This window comes from Balaenoptera musculus, chromosome 12, assembly GCF_009873245.2.
Source record: "Balaenoptera musculus isolate JJ_BM4_2016_0621 chromosome 12, mBalMus1.pri.v3, whole genome shotgun sequence".
NCBI lineage: Eukaryota > Metazoa > Chordata > Mammalia > Artiodactyla > Balaenopteridae > Balaenoptera > Balaenoptera musculus.
Window position 1 is genome coordinate 51,468,998 of NC_045796.1, and position 24,171 is coordinate 51,493,168.

Consider the following 24,171-nt stretch of genomic DNA (forward strand, 5'->3'; position numbering starts at 1 on the left):
GTTTTCCCTGGCCCTGGTGAAGAAGCAGCCAGGCTGCTGCTTGTGAAGCTGGGAATCATTTGCCAACATTAAGAAAGGACGGAGTCTAACACGATGCGCTGGCCCAGGAGAGCATTCATACATTCACACGGGGAAAACCCTCAGCTGGGCAGTGTGCAACCAATCACAGCAGGCGGTCCAGTCAGGGTACCCACTCCTGCCCCCACCCCAACTGGAATGCTAGTCCTTGGGTATATTTTGAATGCTGGGGTCTGGGGGAAATACACACACACAAACAAGGATAAGGCAAAGTGCTCTGAAGAGTCAGAATCGACTTGAGAAGACAAGGCTAATGCATGAGGGGACACAGCAAAGACTGAAAGGTTAATAAGGAAGAAGCTAGACACCCTAGGGGATTACGACTCCCAGCAAGAGAGCCAGGCAGCCTGCGTCACATTTCACTTAGCTTCTTTGTGACTCGATTAACTCATCTGTAAAATGGGGGGAATACTGTGTTGCAAAATTAAGACAAAACAGATAAAGCACAGGGACTTCCCTGGTGGCTCAGTGGTTAAGAATCCACCTGCCAATGCAGGGGGACACGGGTTTGAGCCGTGGTCTGGGAAGATCCCACATGCCACAGAGCAACTAAGCCCGTGCGCCACAACTACTGAGCCTGCACACCTAGAGCCCATGCTCCGCAACAAGAGAAGCCACCGCAATGAGAAGCCAGCACACCGCAACGAAGAGTAGCAAGCCCCGCGCACAGCAACGAAGACCCAACGCAGCCCAAAATAAATAAAAATAAAAGTAAATTCATTAAAAAAAAAAAAAACAGATAAAGCACAGATTGTGGTGAGTGATGATTCAGGCACTGTTTTGGGGGGGTTTTTTTTGGCTGCACCATGTGGCTTGTGGGATCTCAGTTCTCCGACCAGGGATTGAACTCGGGCCACGAGAGCGCCGAATCCCAACCACTGGACCACGAGGGAACTCCCCTCAGGCACTGTTAAGAACCCTTTACTATCAATAAAAGGTTAGTAGCGTTAACCGTGGGAAGTTCAACCTTGAAAAATGAATGAAAACGGAGATGTGGCGGGGAACACAGGTGGGTTGGCACGGGCAAAAGGAGCATGTCTTGAGAAAGAGGACCTAGAGCAGTCCCTTTCCATGGCCTGGGGTCACCTTGTTTGTGTCTGATCACCAGACAGTTCCCTAAAGAAGCCGAAGCCTGTAGGCCTTAAATCTAAACCAAGCACACAAAGTTTCGTTACAATACTCCAGTCTCCCTTCGCGTGGAACCAATGGTTACTTCATGTAATTCCCGATGGTGCAGGCCCCTCCCTGGGCTCTGGAAGGAGAGCACTCCTCCACCCTGGCAACACCCAGCAACAAAGCAGACCATTTTCCAACCAGGACAGAGGCTATTTCTGAGAATTAGGCTCCCTGAAGGAAAATTCCACTGTATCTTCTAAATTGAGGAATATGAGCTTTTCACACACACTGATACAAGATTTCTGATTAAAGACACTCTACACTAGTCCTACCTCTGAAAATTGTAATAATTACTATTACTACTCATAGTAGTAGCAGCAACTAATACATTGTGTTTATGATGCACCAGGCACTGTTCCAAGCACCTAGGTACACAAATTAACTACTTCGCTAAAAGTGACAATTTGCAGTTCTTTAATTTGAACAAAACGTTCCCAATCTCCACAATCTGGATAGCCACCTCCCTCATGCCTTAGACAGCAGTTATGGCTAATATTTTTGGACTTCCTTGTATCCCCTGGATTGTGCTCCTATTTCCACAAAAGCACTTTAAGCAAGTCAGGAAAGACATGATCAGTGCTCTTAAATGACTTCATAAAGAATACGATAAATAATTGCATTCTATTGGTTAAATCATTACCAGGACTAATCAAGTTACCTCCTAAAATGTCACTGCCGTCTTCTGAAGGATGCTAGACTATTTTTTTCTCCTTTCTCCCTCTTCCTAGCTCTGCTGCTTTACCTCCACCTCTGATGTTTGTTTTTCTGGTTGGTCTAACTCAGAAGGCTTCTCTGACCCGGTACCACCTCCACCTGTCCCTGCTGATTTGCTGACCAGATCCCTGGCTGCAGGTAAAAAAAAGCAGGTTTCCTTAGAGGTCCTCATTCTTCATAATTCAAATGACCTCTACCCACTGTCACATGTGGTCAAATCTGGGAAGACTGAGTGCTGCTTTTCTTGTTTGAAAAATTCCCTCAGGCCCCTTCCACTTCTAAAATTCTTTGATTCAAATATCTCTGTGGGTCCTAACATGGCACAGATTATTAAGCCTGATGTGGGAAGAAGAAACTCTAGGCTTCAGGGCAGGAAGAGTTAACCCTGCCGCAGTACCTCTCTCCCTTCCTTCAGATGGAAAAAGGAGGGGGTGGTTCCTGGCAGCAGTGGTGCCAACTGAAGGATGGCATGCAGAATCAACAAATGGGCTGGCAGATTGCAGCACCAAACTTCCAGCAACTGCTATGCTTGCTGTTTCTGTCCTCTTTCTCAGGGTTGGCTAAGGCATCTTTTTTTTTTTTTTCTCCCCCCATCCCCTCTCTCAGATATATTCTCTGTGAATCGAGGGAATAGGCCAGAAGAGCAGCAGTCTCACAGGAGGCTGGCAGAGGTGGTGTTTCCTTACTCCCATGCCAGCGCTTGTCTGGACTCATCTGGAATCTGGAACAAGGAGGCTGACCAAGAGGGCTTAGCAGGGCCCCTTAGCTCCCTGTGGGTGGCCTCTGCGCCGCACAGAGCACTGCCCCTGGACGGTGTTACGGAGAGGTTGTTTATTGTTCCACAGCCCAATCTATCTCAAGTCTACCAAACGTCACTTAATTAAAATCCTGTAAAGATTTGAAAAATTAGGCAAAGGCCAAAATCATCAATCTGTAGAGAAACAATTTGCAGAAAACGATTTCATCGAGGGGCCATTCTCCTCTGAGGTACAGAGGCTCTCCTTTATTCTTAGACAACATCTGAGAACCACCTATGAATCAACACTGCACTTCTATAGCCTTCTTATTAAACTGAACACAAAGTTGCATATTCATACCACAACTATGTAGTTTTGAAACAGCAAAATGAAGATGAATCAGGAGACAGAATCTTATTTTTCTTTTTTAAGAAGGCAGTCTAGTATAACCAGTTCATATCGACTCTAATTTTGCTTGAAATGGAATCAGCCCAGCAACAGGTCCGGCCAACCAGGGCTCAGACAGGTACACCTACTGGACAAAGCCTGACTCAACTGTGCATCCCAGGTACAGCCTGTGGGATGTTCTCTTTGGTTTAGCATAAGCTATGCCCTCATGAGCAAGCACGTTACTCAATCTGAATGGGCTCCCCAGGCCTGTAAATAAAATGAACTGGAACAAAACAAGGAGCAGGACACTGCTGAAAAGAGTGGTCGCTGTCAAGTTCCAGCAGCAGCCCCCGTGTTGACTGTTACTTTCCATGTGAGAAAGACTGGCCTGAAGTCAATGGAGGAGATTCCCCCCTACTCAGAGAAGTAGAAACTGAGGCTTCAAGAGTCTCCCTGGCCCCAAAGTCCCACACTGGTGAAGAGAAGAGGCAGGACTTGGACACTCACTTCTGTACTCACAGATGGATTCCAAAAGCACCTCAGGGCACCTGCTCATCTTCCCCAGGCTCAGCCCCAGAGGCATCTGCCATTCCTCCCTATCTCACTCCCCTCAGCAACCAGTCACCCAGCTCCCTCCAACCCGTCATTTCAAAATCACCCCTGGCTCCCCCGTCTGTAGACTCTTGTCAGAGACCCTTGATGGGCTCCTCCCTCTGTGACCAAGGTCAACTCCACTTCTTGAAGCGCAGCTCTTATGTCATCCCCTTGCTCAAGAACATCCACTGCCTATTAAATGCCAAAGCCAGCATCTAATGCACCATCTGGCCCCATGTGACCACTTCTACATTGCCTCACGTTATTCCCCACCCACGGCCCATCAATGGGATCGCACTCCTCCCCCACTCCCACACCCTTCCTACCGTAGTACCTTAAAATAACCCTTAAAATAGCCCACGTGCATCATGTTGACCATGGGGAAGGAACCATATCGAGCTGTCACAGAAAGAATCAACCATGTTCAGCAGACTCCATTACTTACTTGGGAGAGGACTACTTCTTCTAAGTCAAGGAAAACATTTGAGAAAGGTTTTCAAGAATGGGTTGAAATTGAAAGAGCTGTAAACGTACTTAAAATCGGAACCCTCTCTTAACCAGAAAATTAAACTAATCAAGATGCCCTGTTTAAATCTGGGTTAAAAAGTTCTCATGCGATCTGGATCTGAGAGCTCCATCAGGATTTGCAATTTGCAACATTTATCCAACTTCTCACCCTCAAACAAAACCCCAACATTAATTGAGCTTATAGGTGGCTTGAAGAACAGATAAATTTTACCAATTGGGAAGACAGACTGCAGTGCTGCAGAAATGCTAATTAACCTTAGGCTACTGAAAGTGGGTCAATGGTTTGCTGAAGTGCTGAGCCACACAAAGCGGAAGAATCTGAGATGTTGGAGACTCAAAACCAGAATCTAAGTAGAAAATCATTTAAAAACCAGAAGAGGTTATCCTTGATGCTTCCATCCATCTACGCATTCCGTCAACAATCGTTTACTGAGCGCCCACTGTATGCTTCTGAATGCGGCTATCACTCAAAAGCACCAGGGCGATGCTAGAATTTCACTGGGCTCAGTTCTTTTTTAAGTCAGCAGACATAAATCAGACATTTGGGTTCCGTGCTGAGTGGGGGGAAGAGCCAGTTCCACAAGGGCAAAGCAGCAGGAGCTGGAAAGAATGAACAAGCTAAGGGCTTATTGTGCTGCCCGCCCGGTCAGGGGTACAGACCAAGGCCAAGGCCGAAAAAAGGAGCCAGCTCAGCCAAACGCTCGCGGCACCCACTGGGAATGTGCCTGCAGAGGGGCTGGGAAGAGAGCCACAGGGCGCGCTCCTGCCAGGCAGGAGGCGGAGGGCAAGCGGGGAGCCAAGTCACCATATAAAGGCGCCAGGGGAAGGGGTGGAGGCGCCTCCCTCACCAATCCTCTCCGGCCCCAAAGAGGATGGAGGGGAGGGAGAGAGAGGTCGTGCTATCTCTGGCCTGCTCCTTGGCTGTGGCTGCATTGGAGGTGAACAGCTCCAAAAAGGGCAGATGTTTTTGCTTTCAGCCTATACTCTCCAGACATTCCAGGTCTCGTTTTCGACATCACGCTGCCTGAGCGCTCCAAATCAGACACTGTTCATCATGGCTGGAGACAGCTGCTTGCCCAGAAAGAGGTCTAAACGGAATGAGAGAGGCATGACTTTAAAAGCAGCACAAGCAAGGACATGTCGGGGGATTCCCAGACAGTGTTCTCTGAGGTGCTGATGATTGCCCTGCATTTGGAGGTTCTGTTTAAAAAAAGAAACACAAGAAGTTGACCATATCTAAAAGTGGAGAGGGTTAGACAGACAGTTGTTCAATGGACACAAGTGATGGGAATGTAGGTAAAGGTTTTTCCTTTTGGACTGTGACCTTTGCAAAATAGTGCCAGTCTTATAAGTCTTATTTGAGGCATTTTACCAGATCTCCTGCCCAGCAGATATTTATAGAAGAAATGGGGGAAAATCCTTCCACGTTTTTCAAAAAAAGCAAACCCAAACTTATTTTGCTGAGCTGCTAAATGTGGCAACGCTGACGTCAGAGAACCTCCTGAGGCAGGTCTGCTTCGCAAGGCTGCTATGGCCGGCCCCTGCCCATGCCTTCGACACTAGGCCCATCTGTTTGCGCATTTGGTTGTACCAAACGCAGTTTATACCATAAAGCATACAATATGTGCTTATTTCTAAATGAGATTTGCCATTTAATTGAATTTCAGTCAGCATTCTAAATAGATGCTTTACTTAATGTTAGAGTCTAGCTTACAAACTGCACCCAGCTGACTGAAGTGTTGCATTTTTCAGTCTCAGGTTCTGTGTGTGTGTGTGGGAACTGGGAGTTACTAGTTGGACCGTGGATCTTGGACAAATCAACCTCATAGACAGACATGAGCCAAAGAAGTTTCCCTTGTTCTCCTTGGGGAAGTCCTTCATTAGAGCTGGGAGGAGTGGATTCCTTTTCTCTGAGACTGTTGATGAACTAGAAACCCTTGGCTTATACCACAGCCATCATATTCTGACATGCCCCCATCACTGAAGGGCTGTGCGTGGAGAGGGGTGTTATAAACCAAACCATGCGTTATTTAAAATGAACAAATCGCCCTCGACTTTATCTGTTGCAAACTTACACGGTTAAGATATGGCTATCTACTGAAATGTCGCAAAGCAGACATAAATCTTGGTGGTTGTTTCACTGACAAATGAGTCAACAGCAGCTCGTGCTTGTCTAGCTAACGGAGGATAACGAGCCCTCCCTTCCACAGCCAATTCAAGGGTCCCACGGACCTGTGCTCACCTTTCCCCGTAGCCCACTCTGACCAGTGCCTGAAGCCCCATCGGTGCGATGGCCTACTTATCAAGTTGGGTTTGGTCTCAGGATGACTTGTTTGGACACAAATCTGGCAGAGAAAATTCCTGGAAGGGTCTAATGACCCATCTCATTTTCTCTGGCTAAGAAAGTGCTCCTCAGCTATTGTTGCAAAAGGCACAAGGCATGTGGTTATCACCACTCACTGGCGAAACCTACACTAACACCTGGCATGTCTTGCTAATTTGGTTCCTACTTTGTGAGGGAGATTCAGTTTCAGCCATATGCCTGTAGAGAAAGACTGACCCTGTGTGGCTGCTTTTTTTTAATCCCTTTAAAATCTCTTGAGGTTTTGTAGAAAACCCTCTGCTGTCGATATGGGGGAAAAAATTGTTTTCAGGAGCCATCTTAATAATTTATACCACAGGTTCTCAAACCTGCTCTTCATTTGAATCACCTGTGGAGCCTCTTAAAAATAGGTTCTTGAGCCCTGTCCCAGATCTGAATCAAGATCTCCCAGGTGGGGCCTGAGAACATGTATTTTATTTTTTTTTATTAGAGTATAGTTGCTTTACAATATTGTGTTAGTTTCTGCTGTACAGCAAAGTGAATCAGCCACACGTATACATATATCCCCTCTTCCTTGGATTTCCTTCCCATTTAGGTCACCAGAGGGTACTGAGTAGAGTTCCCTGTGAGAACTTGTATTTTTAAAGCTCCCCAAGTTTAGGAGACACTGATTCAAATCAAGAAAGAATTAGAAATCTCACCACCTTAATACCTACTGTTTTTATAATATCATGTTTAAAAATAATGTGAATCCATGTTCCTTGTAAATAATTCCCGCAACACAGATGTGTAGAAAATAAAAGTGAAAATGCTCCTCCTACCCTTCATTATCAACTGACTGAATAGAGACAGATTAAGGACTTTCCAAAAAAGACCCATTCTCATACGCTGAAGTCAGACTTTACCCTTGAAAAGAGATGAATATGAATAATGTAAAAAAAAAAAAACCAGGAAAACAATTTTTACTTTTGACATTTTCTCAAACAATTTCTTTTTTTTTTTTTTTTTCCTTTAATGGGAAACAGCATCGGATGGGGGAGGAAATATTCTACTTCTCCCATCAGCCATCAGCTCTGGTACTACCCAGTTCCAAGCAGGATTTCCCCCCAGGTGGACTGTGGAAGTGGCTGGGCAGTTTCCTGCCAAGCTCCTCACCTGGTTGATAAAAAACACTTAAAGAGGTGTGTGTAGGTGACAGTTCATTTATTACTAGAGAGGATTTTTCTTTTTGTTTTTGTTTGTTTGTTTTAGATTTTTGTTTCTATGTTCTTCGAAAATATACTTAGCCATAACATGATTTATGATTCATGATTTATGTTATGGCTAAGGCCCAGAAAAATGAAATCTCCCAACTGCCAATGTAGTCTTCAGACTTTTAAGACAAAGGCAACACTAACCTCTCAGAAAAAAGTCTATAGACTCTTTCTGATTATTAATCCCTGGGTGATATCTGTGTAAATTAAGAGACTATAAAGCCTCCAAAGTACGTATGTGTCCACAATCCAAGTTAGCCTTAGAGAAACATTTCCTAGAGCTGAAACAAAAATAGTTCCAGGAAGTAATAACTCTATTTTAAAAGTTGCTGGAGGACTGGTGTATGTTTCAAAGATCAGTTCAAAGCCTCAGCGTCCAAGTAAACCTCAGATGGAGCAAAGTTTGAGCCACCGAAGATTAATACACTCACATCAGAATGTGGTGTGCGGTTTCTGAAAATCACTTTTATCTCCAGGCAAAGAGGAAAAACAAATCTTATCCGACTGGTCACCTGGGCCAAGGGGAACAGGAACCTAAGATGCTGTGCCCGTCCGAAGTAATTTAAGATCCATCATTTCTGTTTTGCCATTGTGTATGGCAGCCCAGCAATGTGAAAAATGTGGGGAAAATTATTATTTCCTCCTCCAAAGTAGGAAGAAGAAAGTAAACATTTAAGGAAGAAGTACTAGACAACTAGAAAAAAATACTGTATAATACTTTACAGATTCCAAAGCATCTCACATACTCAAAATTCATTCTTTCAGCATTTTTGTCATGAGTCTGTTATGCCAAGAATCATCTCAGGTTTATAAAGACAAAGACTGTGTCCTTAGGAAATCCCAACAGTGGGTGAGGTAGCTACGCACATGATAACATTTGGAGAATCACAGAAGAAATATTTACAAAGACCTATGAGAGCTTTTGGTTAGTGATTTTAGGAAATAGTTGGGACACATAACTACTTCCTTGTAGCCTGAACAATTTCCCTGCTCTTCTAAAATATTTTGGTTTTGAGGAAAATATGAATTATACATATTTTTTCTTACTAGAAAAAAATCAAAGATGGTTCAAAACTGTAATATTTCATTCTTCTGCATAAGTAAAAGACAATATAGAGTCAAAGTATAATTTTTAAAAAGTTAACATGGCTCTCATAGAAATATAAAATTAACACATTAAAAAAATTATCTCATTTAATGAGGGAAGCCAATACAATGGTAAAGTGAGCTCCACGAACAATCAAAGAACTGGGTGTTTACAGGCATTAAAAAGAATGTTAGAATAAGATTACTAGGTTAGATACACACCTGGCTAATAGCCTAAAGGTAACAAAACATAACTTTGAGGTTATCTTGTCTACCAGAGAGAAATCTACAAATTAATGTGTAACTTTATAGTGTCTGGGTTCTAATCAAATAGTAAACAGCAAGTTTAAACAAAGATATATTCTCCTTGAGAATTAAGCCCTGCCCATTAATGCCCCAGCATGACTTTGTCAGGACATCTAGGCTCCTACCCCACACCCTAGTTCTAAGTTTTGGTTAATTTTTCTTAATAATAGTGAAATGGTTGAGGTCAGGGACATACTGCTTGGGTCCTTAGCTCTGGCTATACTAACTGGGTGTGCTAGCTACATTAAAGTCTTCAAAATGATGCATGCAGTATGTAACCTTTTGGGATTGGCTTTTTTCACTCAGCATAATTGGAGATTCGTCCAAGTTGTAGTGTGTATAAATAGTTCACTCTTTTTTATTGCTGAATAGCATTCCATGGTATGGACATTCCACAGTTTGTTTAGCCATTTATCCAGTGAAGGACATCTGGTTGTTTCTAGTTTTTGACTATTACATATAAAGCTGCTACAAACATTTTAAAAATAAAAAGAAAATGAAGCATTGATGAGGGAAAAATTGGCTGCTCTTAGAAGGCTTCACAGAGAAGGGAACACTAGTGCTACATCTTGAAACATGAATTGGCTTTTGAAGATGAGAAGGGACAAGAGAAACTTCATCAAAGAGTCCCTCAAGCCCTTCTCTCTAAGAACCTATTCATGTTCAATTTTTAGACTATTTAGGTGTTACTTTTAACAAGTGTGGTAATGAAGTTCCCCTGCTAATTGCAAATAATTGCAAAAGACAGTTAAGGATTACCAAAGACAAAGTTAACAACCATGGAAAGGGAGAGAGAAATCTACAAGAAGAAGACACAGACATTTAAAGAACCTTATCAATAGACTCATGCTCCCAATGTAGGACAAATAACCTCTAGAGTAACAATTAATACCTGTAATATTGACCTTTGGCATCAAGAAGAGGTTAAATTATTTTTAATATCTTCTAAGCAGGCAAGGAAATATGCAATATATTTGAATATGATTTTACCACAATGATTAAAATAATTTTGGTGATTAAGGGGATAAATTACACATTTCCTTGATGGTTCTGAAAACAACATGTTACTGTACTTAGTTTGCAAGGTGCTCTTTATTCTTCTTTGGACCAAAATAACTTTAACAGGAACACAAAATTAAAACATAAATCAATAAAGAAGAATATGCCCTTTAAACACCAATTTTGCTTTATAGACAACTATTGGTCCAAAGTGAAAAGTAGTTCAGTAAGAAGTGCCTTAAAATTTTATGCCAATTAAACTTTAAGACATTTAGTCCCTTGAACCAGAAAAAGCATATCCTTAACCATACTGACATCTCAAGTATCTAATATTAGCAAGATACCAGGACTTTTCACTGTTTATTAAATATGACCATCATCTAAGCTACAATCAGAGAAACAGTTATGTGCTCATAATGCTGTAAGACAACAGGGCTATTTGTCAGTACTGAACTGACAAGTTTTCTTCCTTTTCAAACAAATTACGGGTTATGACATAACTTGAAGTCAAACTGTAAAACAGAAGTGTTTTCTTTCATCCACATTTGAAAACACCTTCTCCAGTTACATCTAATCTAAGTCATCCATGATCAAAACACCAAAGCAAAAAAGAAACAAGGATGGTAAAATAATATTACAATTAAAACCCATAAAGGAACCCCATAAAACAAGACTACAAAATAAAATCCATAACTAAATCCCTTTTTAGATATAATATTGAAAAGTTTCTTTTAATGTTATAGCAAATTATCTTTTCTACCCTTTTAATTTTCTCTTTAAAAAAGAAAACTAGGACTAGGAGTGCCTAAGCTCCTGTGGGGTTATTTCACTTGTCTAAAGATTAGAGTTCTGGTAATATATTGTACCAAAATCTAAATCAATAAATGCTTAATGGACACTTAAATTAACACTGTGACTACTTTAAGGTACATTAATCAAATTCATTCTTCACCTGACACAGCAAATTCTTCTACCAGGAAATCTTTCAAGGTATGTAATTTAAAGAAAACACAAAATACATAGGGAAAAGCATCTGTAATCCAAATACTCAGAATCAGGAACTCAAGTGCCTATTTGTGAATCAGTTTTTTAAAGTTAAATAGAAACATTAACACTTTAAGCAAAGTTTTATCATCTTTAAAATGTAGTAATGGTGTAATATGAGCATAGAAATTTCTCTACCATCTATATAACCAAAAAGACACTAGTAACCATTTAATAAATAGCTGATAATAGTGTAAAATATGATAAATTTAGTCATTCTCAGCAGAAGTACTTGGCTGGGTAAGAATAAGTTCAATGCTGTTTGTGGCAAACAGGGATTATATTTTGAGGTGGTTTTGAGATGGTTAATATAAATAAACACAAAGCTTTATATTAAAATGGTCTTAGTATATACATAAATTATTTGGTTTTAAACTGGTGATACCTACTATGTGATTTTGAAAATTTACCACATTTCAAATGAATATATATTGTCTTCATGTATAAACCGTCTCTACTAAAGAGTTGATGTCACTTTAAGCATTTTATTTATATACTGCATTTAATGAATATTCAAAAACTTATAATAAAAATTAACATTTGTACTATTATAATTTTATTAAGGGGAAGTCATTTGTGAGTTCTTCCTTTTTTTTTCTTTTAAACAGCTATACACATTTTTGTCCAATCCATTAAAACCAAATTATTTCCTTTAAATACTTACCTAGAAATGTCATCTTCTAAATACAGCAGTGTCAAGGAATTAGAGAATTTCAGGGCCAGAAGAATCTTTAGACTATATCCCGCGCAGGAGATCCCAAACTTTAGTTTGCATCAGGAGTCGCTGCAGTTCTTGTTAAAGTGCAGATGGCTAGGCCCATGTGCACCCGGCTGGCTCAGCAGGCCTGGGCGGGGGGCCTGGAAATAACCCGGTTAACCCCACCCCACCCAAAGATGCCGCTCATGTATGGGTCCACAGATCACTGGGAGGAGCAACACTGGGGGGGTCCACCCACCCTGCACCCCAAATCGTGAATCCTCCTACTGCATCCACATCCTACTGAGGCCATTTCTCCCTCAAACTACTCCCTCCCCACCTCCTCCATGGAACTCTGCCTCCTGGGGAAGCTCGTTACACATCGGATGGAAGCTTCTAATAGAAACCTATACATTCAAAACATAAAGTCATTCAACGTGGGATTACACAGGGACTTCCCTGGCAGTCCAGTGGTAAAGAATCCGCCTTCCAACGCAGGGGACGCAGGTCTGATCCCTGGCCAGGGAACTAAGATCCCACATGCTGCGGGGCAACTAAGCCCGCTGGCTGCAACTACTGAGCCTACGTGCCACAGTTAAGACCCAACGCAGCCAAATAAATAAATATTTAAAAAAACAAAAAAAACATGGGCTTACACAAATACACCAATGCAAAGACACATTGAAGAATTAAATGTATGAAAGACTGACCTGCTTCTTCTGGTATTTGTTTATCAGATTCAAAAACAAGGCATAGCATCTGGAGTAGTTGGCCAAGGCTACACAGCAGTCATGATAAGTAGTAACTTTGCTGCAGAAACGTCAAATGGAAAAAATAAAAATAAACTTTGTTTTTCAATAAAGTTCAACTATACCTAGGGTCACGTTAAATGCAGACCTTCAAAGCACTGTCCTGTGCATGAAAAGCAGTCTGGAAATACTGTACACACCAGTCCAGAGAAGCCTCAAGGAGGTGCACTGTCTGCTCTAGACTCCGGGGGCACAGAGTGGGAGGAGGGAATATTTTTTTTCAAGTTCTTTGAAAAAGAGAAACCTGAAGCCTCTAACACTTGTACAAGGTATGAATTTACACTGCCCATGTGGTTCAGAAAACACAAGCTAAGAAATTTACACAAAATCTGGCTGGATATTAACCAGTCAATCTCCTGGGACTCCAGTAGAAGTAAATGTTAAAATGCTCAAATATACTAGGCTGTTAGTGGTATATTAATATCAGGCAAGATAGACCTTAAGGCAAAAAGCCTTGAAAACAGCTTCAAATTTTCAAAAGTAAGCAAGAAAACAATGAAACTCGCAAGGTAGAGTTGACAAACCTACCTCAAATTGGGAGATGTTCATAAATCTCTCATTAAGTGATAGATTAATAGGTAAAGCATCACTAATATTTTAAAAACTTGATCATGTTTTTGTTAATGCCAGGCCATTAACAAGTCTCAGTAAATTTTCAGAGAACCAGTGTCTCAGATCACATTCTCTGGTCAAAGTACAATTAAATTAGAAATCAATGAAAAGCACATTGTTTAAAAAACTTACTTTTGGAAATTTAAAAACACATAACTTATGGGTCAAATAAATAAGAAAATAGAAAAACACTTATATCTGAATAATAACAAAAACACTACAAATCAAAATTTGTGAGATGCAGCTACAGCAGTAGTTAGAGGAAAATTTATAACCTTAAGAAAGCTGAAAAGAAAGGAATTGAATTTCTAATCAAAACAGAAGAAAATATAATGTATCCAAAAAGAATAGAAGATAGGGATTATTAAGGATAAGAACAGAAGGAATAAAATACAAAATAAACATACAACAGAGTGGTTCGATAATCTGTTGGTTCTTCACAAAAACTAATAAATTGTCAAACCTTTGGCAAGACTGATCAAGAGAAAAAGAGAAACATCACAAATCATCAAAATAAGGAATAAAAATCAATATCAAAATGAAGAGGTGGTGTTACATAGCTTTTAAATATATGAATTCTAGAGCCATACTACCTGGTTTAAATCATGGCTGTGTGACCCTGGGAAAACTACCAAACCTCACTATGCCTCAGTCTCCTCATATGTACAGTGAAGATAATAATAATAGTACCCACCTTTTAAAGCTGTTATAAGGAATAAATGAACTAGTATTTGGAAAGTGCTTAGAACATTGCCTGGCACATAGTAGGCACTGTATAAGTATTTCTTAAATAAATAGTATAAACAAAAGGGGCATAATTAGAGATGCAATAGAGATTAAAAGGGTAATAGAATATTTGGGATGACTTTATACAGTTTGAAAACTTAAATGGACAAATTCCTATAAAAATATAACTTTTAGAAACTGAATCAAGTAGAAATAGGAAATATGACTAGACATATAACTATTAAAGAAAGTGAATCAGTTGTCAATGATATTCACATATGCATGCATGCATGCACACACACATATACACACACCAGGATAAAACAGCTTTCAAGCAAGTTCTACAAACTTTTCAAGAAACAGGTAAGTTTAATTTTCAGAAATTCTTCTATAAGAGAGAAAATGTTGGAATATATCCCAGCTCATTTTATGAGGCTGGTATAAACTTGACACTAAAACCAGACATGGACAATATGAGAAAGGAAATGTACAGGTCAATGTAACTCATAACCATAGATGAAAAATACTAAACAGAATATTAGTTAAGCAAATCTAGCAATATATAATGGCTTAACATGAGAAAATCTGTTAAGAAAATCCACATAATCAAAATACATTCGGGGCAAGTATTCAAGGAAACTTAAAATCCATTAATGAGAGAAAATTGTTCCTTAACTGTCAAAGGGTATCTACAGAAACCTACAACAAACATTAATTTCAACTGGCAAAACCACAAAAATATTTCCTTTCAACTCAGGAGAAAGTCAGCTGGCTCAACACTCTCACAACTTGGTATTGGACATCCTAAGCCACGCACCTAAGAAAAGGTGGGACAGGGGCCAAGAGTTGTAATCATGGGGAAAAAAAACAAAATTATACTTATTTGCATATAATTTGCATAGAAAATAGGAGAGAATCTATAGACTAACTCTTAGACCTAATGTTAATCAAGATGTCCTCGATACAAGATTAATAAGCAAACATCAATACTATCCATATACACTAGCAACACTCATTAGAACTGGTTTTTTTTGAAGATTGCATTCATAATTGCAGCAAGCGCCGTGAAGAAAAGTATCTAACAAAAGATGTATAGAATCTTTTTGGAGAAAGTTATACAATTTTATTAAAAGAAGAAGACATCACAAATGTTTATGGATGGAAGACTCGATATCATAAAGATGCTAATCAATTATCCCCACGTCTGTCCCAGATACTCTACACAGTCAGTGTAGTTTCATGAAAAAAAATCCAAAGTTCCTGTCATGGACTTTAGCTGATTCTCCAATTCATGAGGAAGAGAAAATAAGAATTTGGATCTTAAAGGAGAAAAGAAGCGAGGGATTCATCTTATCCTACAGCAAGACTTAAAACCAGAATAGTAAAAACAGCATGGAACTGGTCTGAGGACAGACCAAAGAGAATGCCCACAAATAGGCCTGCAAGTATATGGAACCTCGTGTTCTACTGACTAGGCATTCAAAAGCAGTGAAAAAAGGATGGTGTATTCAATAACAGTGCTGGGAAAACTGTCCACGTGGGAAAAAAAAATTAAATTGGATTCTCTACTATGCCACCCTATATAAAAATAAACTCTTTATGATTTTATAGTGCTTCAAAATGGGACTAAGTACCCAGAATTAAGTACCCAGACAGGAAAGCACAGTGCTAAAAGATCAAAGCTGGACTCACATCCTCATATTGGGGTCAATTACCAATTCAGTCTTCAGGAAATTTTGTATTTCATTAAACAACTACAATATTATAGTTCAAGAAAGGCCCGGGTCTCTTGAGAAGGATCATTATGTAAAAACAATGGCAAAGAGCAGTGAGGGAAGAAATATAAATGCATAATTTAAAGACAGTTCCGAAATTTGGCCACATCTTGCTTTGAGGCAGCCTGGATTCAGGTGATCATTGCTTCTGGAGAAAAGTAAGTATAAACATGACTAGTGAATGTGTGAGCCAAAGTTCAGCCAAACAACTGAAATAAAATGACCTTCAATTACAAATTAAGTCAGATCAGTCTTTCTAAGCAATGGCCTCCTTTTTCAGTTAAAACCCATAAGCATCGTTTCCAAGCACACCAGAAGGTTTGCCATGTTTTGTGATATAGCCCTTTATCTCCAATAAGCTGAGAGGAAGTTTTGTTTGTTTGTTTGTTTGTTTTGTAAAAATACTAGGACAACTCACAACTTTAGTTACAGTAACTTAAAATCAATGAGTTTAGAGTCACAATAGAAATACATAAGAAATGAAGTCATTAGTTTAAATCATTTTTTAAAAACTCGGGCCACTAGATTAACCTTTTCTTTGAGGTGACATAAAAAGCAAAAACAGGATTCCTTGCCAGTCACACACACAAATATTAAAAATAACCCCCTAAATCTAAACATTAGCATTTTTGTAAGGCTACTTTGTTTTCCTAGTCTACCTACCTGAATATTCTGGCAACATTGGTGCAGACCTCCTTGTCACCTATGTACTGTCCCATCACTGTGCAGAGCTGGGGAAGGGCACTGATGCTTAGCAACTTACTTCTTGCTAGTGGTGAGTCAACCAAGTTTCTCAGCGTAGCAGTCATCTATGAAAAAAAGCACATTAGTGTCATTTTTTAAAATTAGAAAATACAGCAACACTGATCGGCACAGCATAATTCATACCAAAAGTTTCATTACATCAGTAGCTAAACCGAGGCCCTGTTATGCATCTCCCATCAGAGAACGTGGGCCTATATGCACAAGTAGCACAAAATGAAAACCAAGAAATGAATACAAAGAAAGCCCACTTTGGTTCAAAAGTAATGAATGAAATATTCGTGTTAAGAAGCAATTAGTATACCAAAACCCCAGGGTTAAGCAAATCGTCATCTGGGTTTAGTAGAAGTCATAAGATCATCAATTGACCCTGTGACATAACACATGAGTTCCACAGAACAGAAATTCCTTGTTCCATATTCTTATAAATACCATCAAATAACAATGCTGTAGCCAAAGAATATTTAAGACTGTTAGGCTCATTCTCTTCCAAGTGGCAAGAATTGATGTCTTGCAAATTTGTCTTATTTTGTAAAAAATGTTCAGAAAAGCTATGTACTTTAACCCTTGTCTGAAAGTGGAGAACAAGTTAATAAATCCATAAAATGAAAGTTGCTGTTATCTAATAATTTTAAATATGCAGGGTGATCTTTCCTCGTGAGATAGTACAGGCAGGCTACTGGTTAAGAGAGTCAGCTTGGGAGTTGAAGGGTCTGGTCAAATCCCAGCCCTACCACTCACCAGTTTAGGTTAGTTAACCTCCCAGAGCACATTTTTCTCAACAGTAAAGTGGGGATGGTGATAACTGCCCTGGAGTTATTAGGATTCAATGAGATGAGATGCATGAGTGGCATTGCCACTGCTGATTAACTAACAGGAGCTCAAAAATCATGGGTCCCATCCCCGCCTTTGCTGTGGGTCTTCACACCCAAAATGCAGAAGAAGGGAGATCGCTGGCCGTAGAGTCAAAGGATGAAGATTCAAGTCCAAAATCTCTTCCTAAATAAGTGACTGAGGCACTCACTCATTCCTCAGCTTCCCCATTTCCTCATCTGTGAAAAGGGGGTTACAACCCCTGCTCACCAGCCAGGGTTGTGTGTATCAGATGGAAAAAATGTAACACTGTTTTTGTACACTGTAGAGCATTATGTAAATATAAAGCCATAATTAATAAACTTTGAAAACAATTATTAAGATGACATGCACCTTTGATTAGCTTTCCTTTGTAACAACCGCAACAAAAAGATTTTGTTAAAATATAACCCACTACCTTCTAAAGCAGAGAAAATAAAATTAATACTTCAAATAAATGTGTGCAAGTCTTTTGTAGTCAATTCAATTATGTAGCAATTTAGTAAATTCTTCCCTGAAAGATTCAGTATCCAAAACACTGGAGGGGAAACAAACTACTCTAGCATTCCACTTGACCAGGGATCTACAACGCAGTCTCTTAAGCTACGGAAGGCTAACAAACCATTCTAGGCATTTCAAGCCATCACTGCCATAAAATGGAAAATTCTCATCATCGGACCCTGGCTCTACCTGTTCTCCTTCTTCAGAGACAGCCCAGGCACTGGAGCACTGCTGGTTTATGTCAATCCAAAGGGTGACTCAGAAGCTTCCCCACTCCGACATCAAAGAGCACAGATGCCCATGTGAATCCTGGCCTGAACCAGACAGACAGAGACCGTGGCAGATCATGGAACACTCATTCCACCCACGGTGCACACAAACGCCTCCCCTTCTCTGGCCCCAAGGCTTCACAGATTGGGGCACCTCAATCTGTTGTCATCTTCTGGCTCCCCAACTCAACCTCTGGCAGGGGGCGCTGTCAGCAGGAGGGACCATACTTTTCCTAGGAGCTTTTATTTTCTTGTTTCAACCTCAGTTTTGTTTTGCTTTTTTTCCTCCCTTTCAACCCTTTTTCTCACCTCATTAGAAAAAGTTAAGACAGCTCATGGTTCTTTCGCCCCGAATACATAACTTTTATAAATAGCCCAAATCAAGAGTGGAAGCACACATTATATGTGACACATCACCTGATTTTAAATCCCTATCTATTTACTGCCTGTATCAATCACATTGTATGGAGTACAGGGAGTTGAGGGAGTTGAATGTTTCCAAATTTGTCCGTTGTGATGCTAGTAGATAATATACATGAAACATATACCATGCACTTGAGAAATACATAGTGATGCCTCAATATATGACACTACCATCAACACAGTGTCTCAAGTCCCAAACCTTCAGACACATTCCAGAATCTTGCCTTTCTGCTTTCTGTCACCCTAAGCCCTACTGGCTTTTTGTCTATGCTCCTAGAATATGACTCCATTCCTGACCTTGGTCTACAAGGCGTGGTATGGTCTGACTCTTGCCAACCCCTCAAACTTCACCTCATACCACACCCCCCCCCCACAAACTACTTTACGTTAGGTTATTTAATATATGTTTATTGTCTATTTCTCTATACTAGAAGCTTCCAGTGAGGGTAACACTTGTCTTTTCACCATTGTGCCCCCCAGGCCCAAATCTAGTGCCTGGCACACAGTGGGTCCTCAATAAACATTTGTTGATGGAATGGACGAATGGATTAATACCTACAAAGGAAACACTGGTATAAATAGAAAGGTTGGGATTCAGAAAACCATGGATGAATCAGACAATATCTCAGGTAGATGGATTTAAAAGGAGCGGAGGAATAAAAAAATAATCGATGAAAGAAAAATGGACTTCCTGGAGGGGACCGAGTGTATTCCCTATTCATCTCATTCACGACAGCAGCTCCTTCCTAGGCTCCTAACTCCTTTCCCTCCTTCCCTTTCAACAGCTGATTGATCGCCTGTTCTACCTCTTCTTCCCATCTTCAAGGTTGCTGGTTCTGTTTAAGCCCACTTCATCTCTCTCCCAAACTCTACACTCCCTGCATGGGCTCCTTCCACACTCTCTCCACTGCTGGGCTCATCTCCCCACAGCATCTCCCTGCTGCCAGAGGAAGCATCTTGAAACCCAACCTTCCCTGTTCAAAGACTTCCTCTGACTTCCGGTGGCCTAGTGGGCAAAATCCATATCCTAAAGGCTATTCACTCTCTAAAGCACGGTTCACCCCCTGCAAGATCATCTCCTTCACCTCCCCCTTCCTCCCTCTCCATCTTTCAGACTCTGCACCACACACAACTCCTCATCCTTTCACAATTCCAAGCCTTTGAATGGACCACTGCCTCTGCCCAGAATGTCCCCCTCCATCACACTCTGCCGCCCCTTCTCCAACCTGCTCACCTCCTGCTCGGGTTTATGGACCCAGCTCAGGCTCACTTCTCCTCTGTGAAGACTTTTCAGCAGTTGATTGCTTCTCTTCCAGGTGAACAGACCTTTCTGTTTCACACCCATCACAGACTCCTAACCACTAGTTTCAGGCACCTTCTCTCCCACTGTGAGCTCCTCCACAGTCCAGTTTCTTAGTCCTTTTCCTACCCAGAGGACAATAAATATGCCCATAAAAAGCTTACTGGATGATACACAGCAGGAGAAGGGAAGGAAGAGCGGATGAGGAGGGGAAAGAAGGAAAGGAGGAGGAGGAAGGAAATGAAGGGACAAGGGAGACGGGAGACAGAAAAGGAGGCTTTTCCCCTTTAAGAAGCCTCTGACAAGAAAGTGCCGGCATTAGCAGAGGCCTGGTGGTAAACCAGAGCTTAAATCCCCGGGGGGAGGAGGGTCAGAAGGAGGTCGCCAGGCAGATGCAGCCGTGAAGGCCCCCCATTTGAAAGGCTGGCTGTGAGCCAACGATCTCACTGTGGGAGGGGCTGGGGCTGAACACTGTGCACAGACAAGTGGCTTTTTCTGGGAAAAATATAAAGAGATCAGTGGGAGGAGAGTCTAGCTAAATACTGTGGTAACAGTAAAGGCAAATTCCAAGTCAACCCACTTAACTCTCAGCCTTGCTCCAACTTTTTAACAGAGATATATTTGCAGAAATTGTTAATGAGCTGTGTGCTCTGCCGCTGAGACTTGTTTTCCACCCCGCGGGAAAGCCCAACCCACGGGCCTGTCCCAAGCAGGAGTTCACCGAAGTCCGAGATTCATGCTGGGAGACATGTATCTGTTCCTTTCTTAACTTTCTATGCTTGTCTATATTGTTCCTAATTCCACTGAGTTATGTACTCTTCTATTTTACTGCATATAATCTTTTAAGCCATCTCAAATACTTTATGACAAAAAAAGAAAAAGAAGTAGAAGTCAGATGCATACACAGATGCTTGTTTAGCTTCTAAAGGACTTTACTGGAACAATTCCCAACCTCTTAACTGTCATCTCACCAAGAAATAGCAAACTGAAAAACTGGAGTTTCCATTCTTCTTTTTCCCATCACTTAATGTGCAACCCCTTGGGACAGATATACTGAGTCAGAAGGCAACCAGTGGGAAGAAGAAAAAGGAGAAGAATGTGGAACTGGTAATCCACAAAAAGGACTGATAAAAATTTAAGTGTCCTTGCTTATTAGCAGCTGTTAGATGATGTCTGGGACAAAAGGGGACCTAAATGTTTGGTATATATCAGGAAAGAAACATGCCGGTGTGATTCTGGTTGCTAATCTACTGCTGGAAAATGACTGAGCCACACACACACTCTGCAGCTTTGTGGTGCCCACTTTTCCTGCGGCAGCTTTTTCTCTCTGGGTTTCCCCAAACTCCTTGATCATAAGATTGGGCCCCAACCTCAATCAGCATCTCCAGGTAAAACACCTGGTGAGTTTGGCAAAGCTGTCCTATCTCACACTGAATTAGTTGGGCCTCAAAGTCTTCACCATGCAGTCAACATTGGGAGACCCATTTTAAAGGGAAAAATTCTATCAAGAAGGGATTATTTTATAATGGCTCAAAAAGCATTTTAGTAAAGCAAAATTAGAATTCAAAAGATTTAGCATTTAAAAAAATCAATTTAGGTACTTCATTATCGATTTTAAATTATGTTACCAATTATTAATTATTTGAAAAACCCAAGCAAACACATGAAATATTTGCCTTAAAATATGAGGCCCTCCTGATTTCGATTAATGAACTTAAGAATGACAGTGCAGGCCCAGCAGCTGTGGCCTCATCCCCAGCATTCTCTACTGCACGTGGGTGGGCGCACGGTGGGGAGGGCTCCTTGGTCCACCTGAGCCTCCATATACTGCTCATTTCTCGAGTGGATGACTTCTCTACTCCCTTTGCACCCTCCCTCCATCAGAGTCCTCAGTCCCCAGGGAACTCACCAGATTCTTCTGCCCTAGGAGGCATTCAGCCATCAGAGCTGGCCCAGATCGGAGGGGCTTGCAGCTCACAGCCCACCACAGAATTCCTGTTTAGGTGCATCAGAAATTGAACAGGCTCTGTGGGTAGCCCGGGAACTTCGCCGTCAATCATGGTATTATTCCTTGGAGAAATATTTTCCCAATTTCAAAAAACCGGCTTTCAAAGAAAGCTTTGGAACATAATGCAATTGAAAATTGCACTAACAGTCTGAAAGTTATTATGCTTCCTCTACCAAAATTAGCACCAAGAGTCATTTTATTTTTATACATTGAATGCTATTATGAAAAAAATATGAGCAGCTACTTTATTTTTTATAAAGCTATCTTGTGAGCTTGATCTCATTTGCTCCCTGAATGTTGTAGACAGGAAAGGTATCCTGAGCTCCAATTTTCAGATGAGGAAAGTGAAGCTCAGAAAGTCTACCAGCTCCAGGTAGGTGGGCATCTGGGGCTCTAACGACTCCTCATCTGTTGTCTCCCCTGCTCCATTTGACTGTCTCCTAAAAGCATTCATTTTATTGCTCAATCATCTGGAATATCCATAACCAAAATCCCTAGAGCTTTATCTCAACTTAACTGCCAACTGCAAAATGGTTCACTTCCCGCTGATGATGTGAAAGAATAAACACAGCCGCCAGAGACCACAAACAGTGTCAAATGATTTAAGACCAAAGCCACACCATTTTCCAACCTCAGCAAAACCATCTCCCTCTATTAATGAAAGCATATTCATTTTCTGGATTTGTGCCCAATTGAGACCACATATATGCCAAAACCAGAGCCCATGTGGTAACCCAAGAAGTTTCATATTGTCTCATGTATGATTAGTACAGTTCTGCCTGAGAAAAAGGAAACCAATTGTAAGATGCCACTATATACATGAAACCACTAGTTCCAAAACTTCCTAAGCATCTCCTTGGAGTTAAGATACATGCATGTGAAAGTAATATTAATTCGCAATCCTCAGTAATGCTTGGTGCCTGGCTGTGGAGCCTATTTGGCACATTCCTACCATGAGTGTCCTACTGCTGCAGGAAATGGTTCTTCCCTCCTCAAGCTCCAGTGCGCTACTTTGAGACTCTTATTTAACATTTGCCTATGTTTATTATTGTTTCTCCATTTACTGCCACTATGTCAGTTACCTTGGTAAAATGAGTAGGTAGCTGATTCTTCCAGTTGTGGCTATTATATGTATCAATACAGCTGAAATTTGAATGTCATCTAAACTATATAGAATGCCAGAGCAGTAAAATAACGAAAATGAGTCTGAAAAAGATAATGCTTTAAGAACTACAGAGTAATAACACTGATTTTCAGAATTACATGTTAAAGTTAGTAACATTTCTTTATTGCCACAACTAATATGTCTACAGGGAAGAGATGAAACTGAGCAGATATGACAGCAATTGAAAAGCAAATGGCTCTCCCCAGAAGCAGGTGGCATAGGAATACTTACTTCCCACACATGATGTTCCTTCCTTGTGAGGTGACATTTCTTAGCATAATCTCCTGGTCACTCTCCACCCCTCACTTCCTGCTTGGTGAGCACAGGTGTTCTCCTCTGCTCCTCCTGGGGCAGGCGCAGCCTGTGACTGGGTGGGCAAATCTGATTCAGGGGTTCAGGATTAGAAAGCACACCGACCTCAGCTATAAACTACATCCTTCAACTTTCTTCCCCATCTGCCTTAGTCTCTCTCTTATTTCTAACTCAAAGCCCAAGGCATTACATGTTTGGGATCTCTGACTCACCCCAAATCTTCAGGTATGCCATCCGTGGAGAGTCAAAGTTGAACACGAGTTGCCTATAGGTAGCCCTTTCCCAGGAAAGGGAAGAGTAGGCTCTGACTGCCCACTCTCTCATGCCGGTTGGATGACTGAGTGGTCAGTTACACTACTGGGTATTCCTTTATAGGAAGGAAACCTCATAAGTAGAAATAGCTCCCCTTCCCACGAACAAATACATCATTAAAAAATGAGCAAGCCTAATAAGCAAGCTGAAGACTGTGACAAAAAAAGAGATTCACCTAATCTCAAAAATAATATGCATATAAGTAAAATAGTTAATTGTATCGTACCCATATCAGTTTCCCCCTTTTAATAATGTCCTACAGTTATGTAAGATGTCATCATTGGGAGAAGCAGGGTGATTGGGTAAATAGGACCCCTCTACTATTTTTGCAACATCTTGTGAACCTATACTGAGTTCAAAATAAAAGATAAAAAGGAAAGCTACACACACAAAAAATACACAAAGATGAAATCCATCTTT

The 24,171-nt window shown here is 40.9% G+C and overlaps 1 protein-coding gene across 4 annotated transcripts in view; it reads right to left on the minus strand.

Moving 5' to 3' along the window:
* The window catches only part of ARMC2 (armadillo repeat containing 2), a 249,466-nt gene that overhangs the window by 23,250 nt on the left and 202,045 nt on the right, over positions 1-24,171 (minus strand). For all 4 annotated transcript variants that reach the window (XM_036872252.1, XM_036872251.1, XM_036872253.1 and 1 more), the window contains 2 exons: positions 16,511-16,656; positions 12,636-12,735 (listed from right to left, as the gene is read on the minus strand). In XM_036872252.1, coding sequence (XP_036728147.1) covers positions 12,636-12,735; positions 16,511-16,656 — 246 coding nt within the window. The remainder of the gene's footprint in view (positions 1-12,635; positions 12,736-16,510; positions 16,657-24,171) is intronic.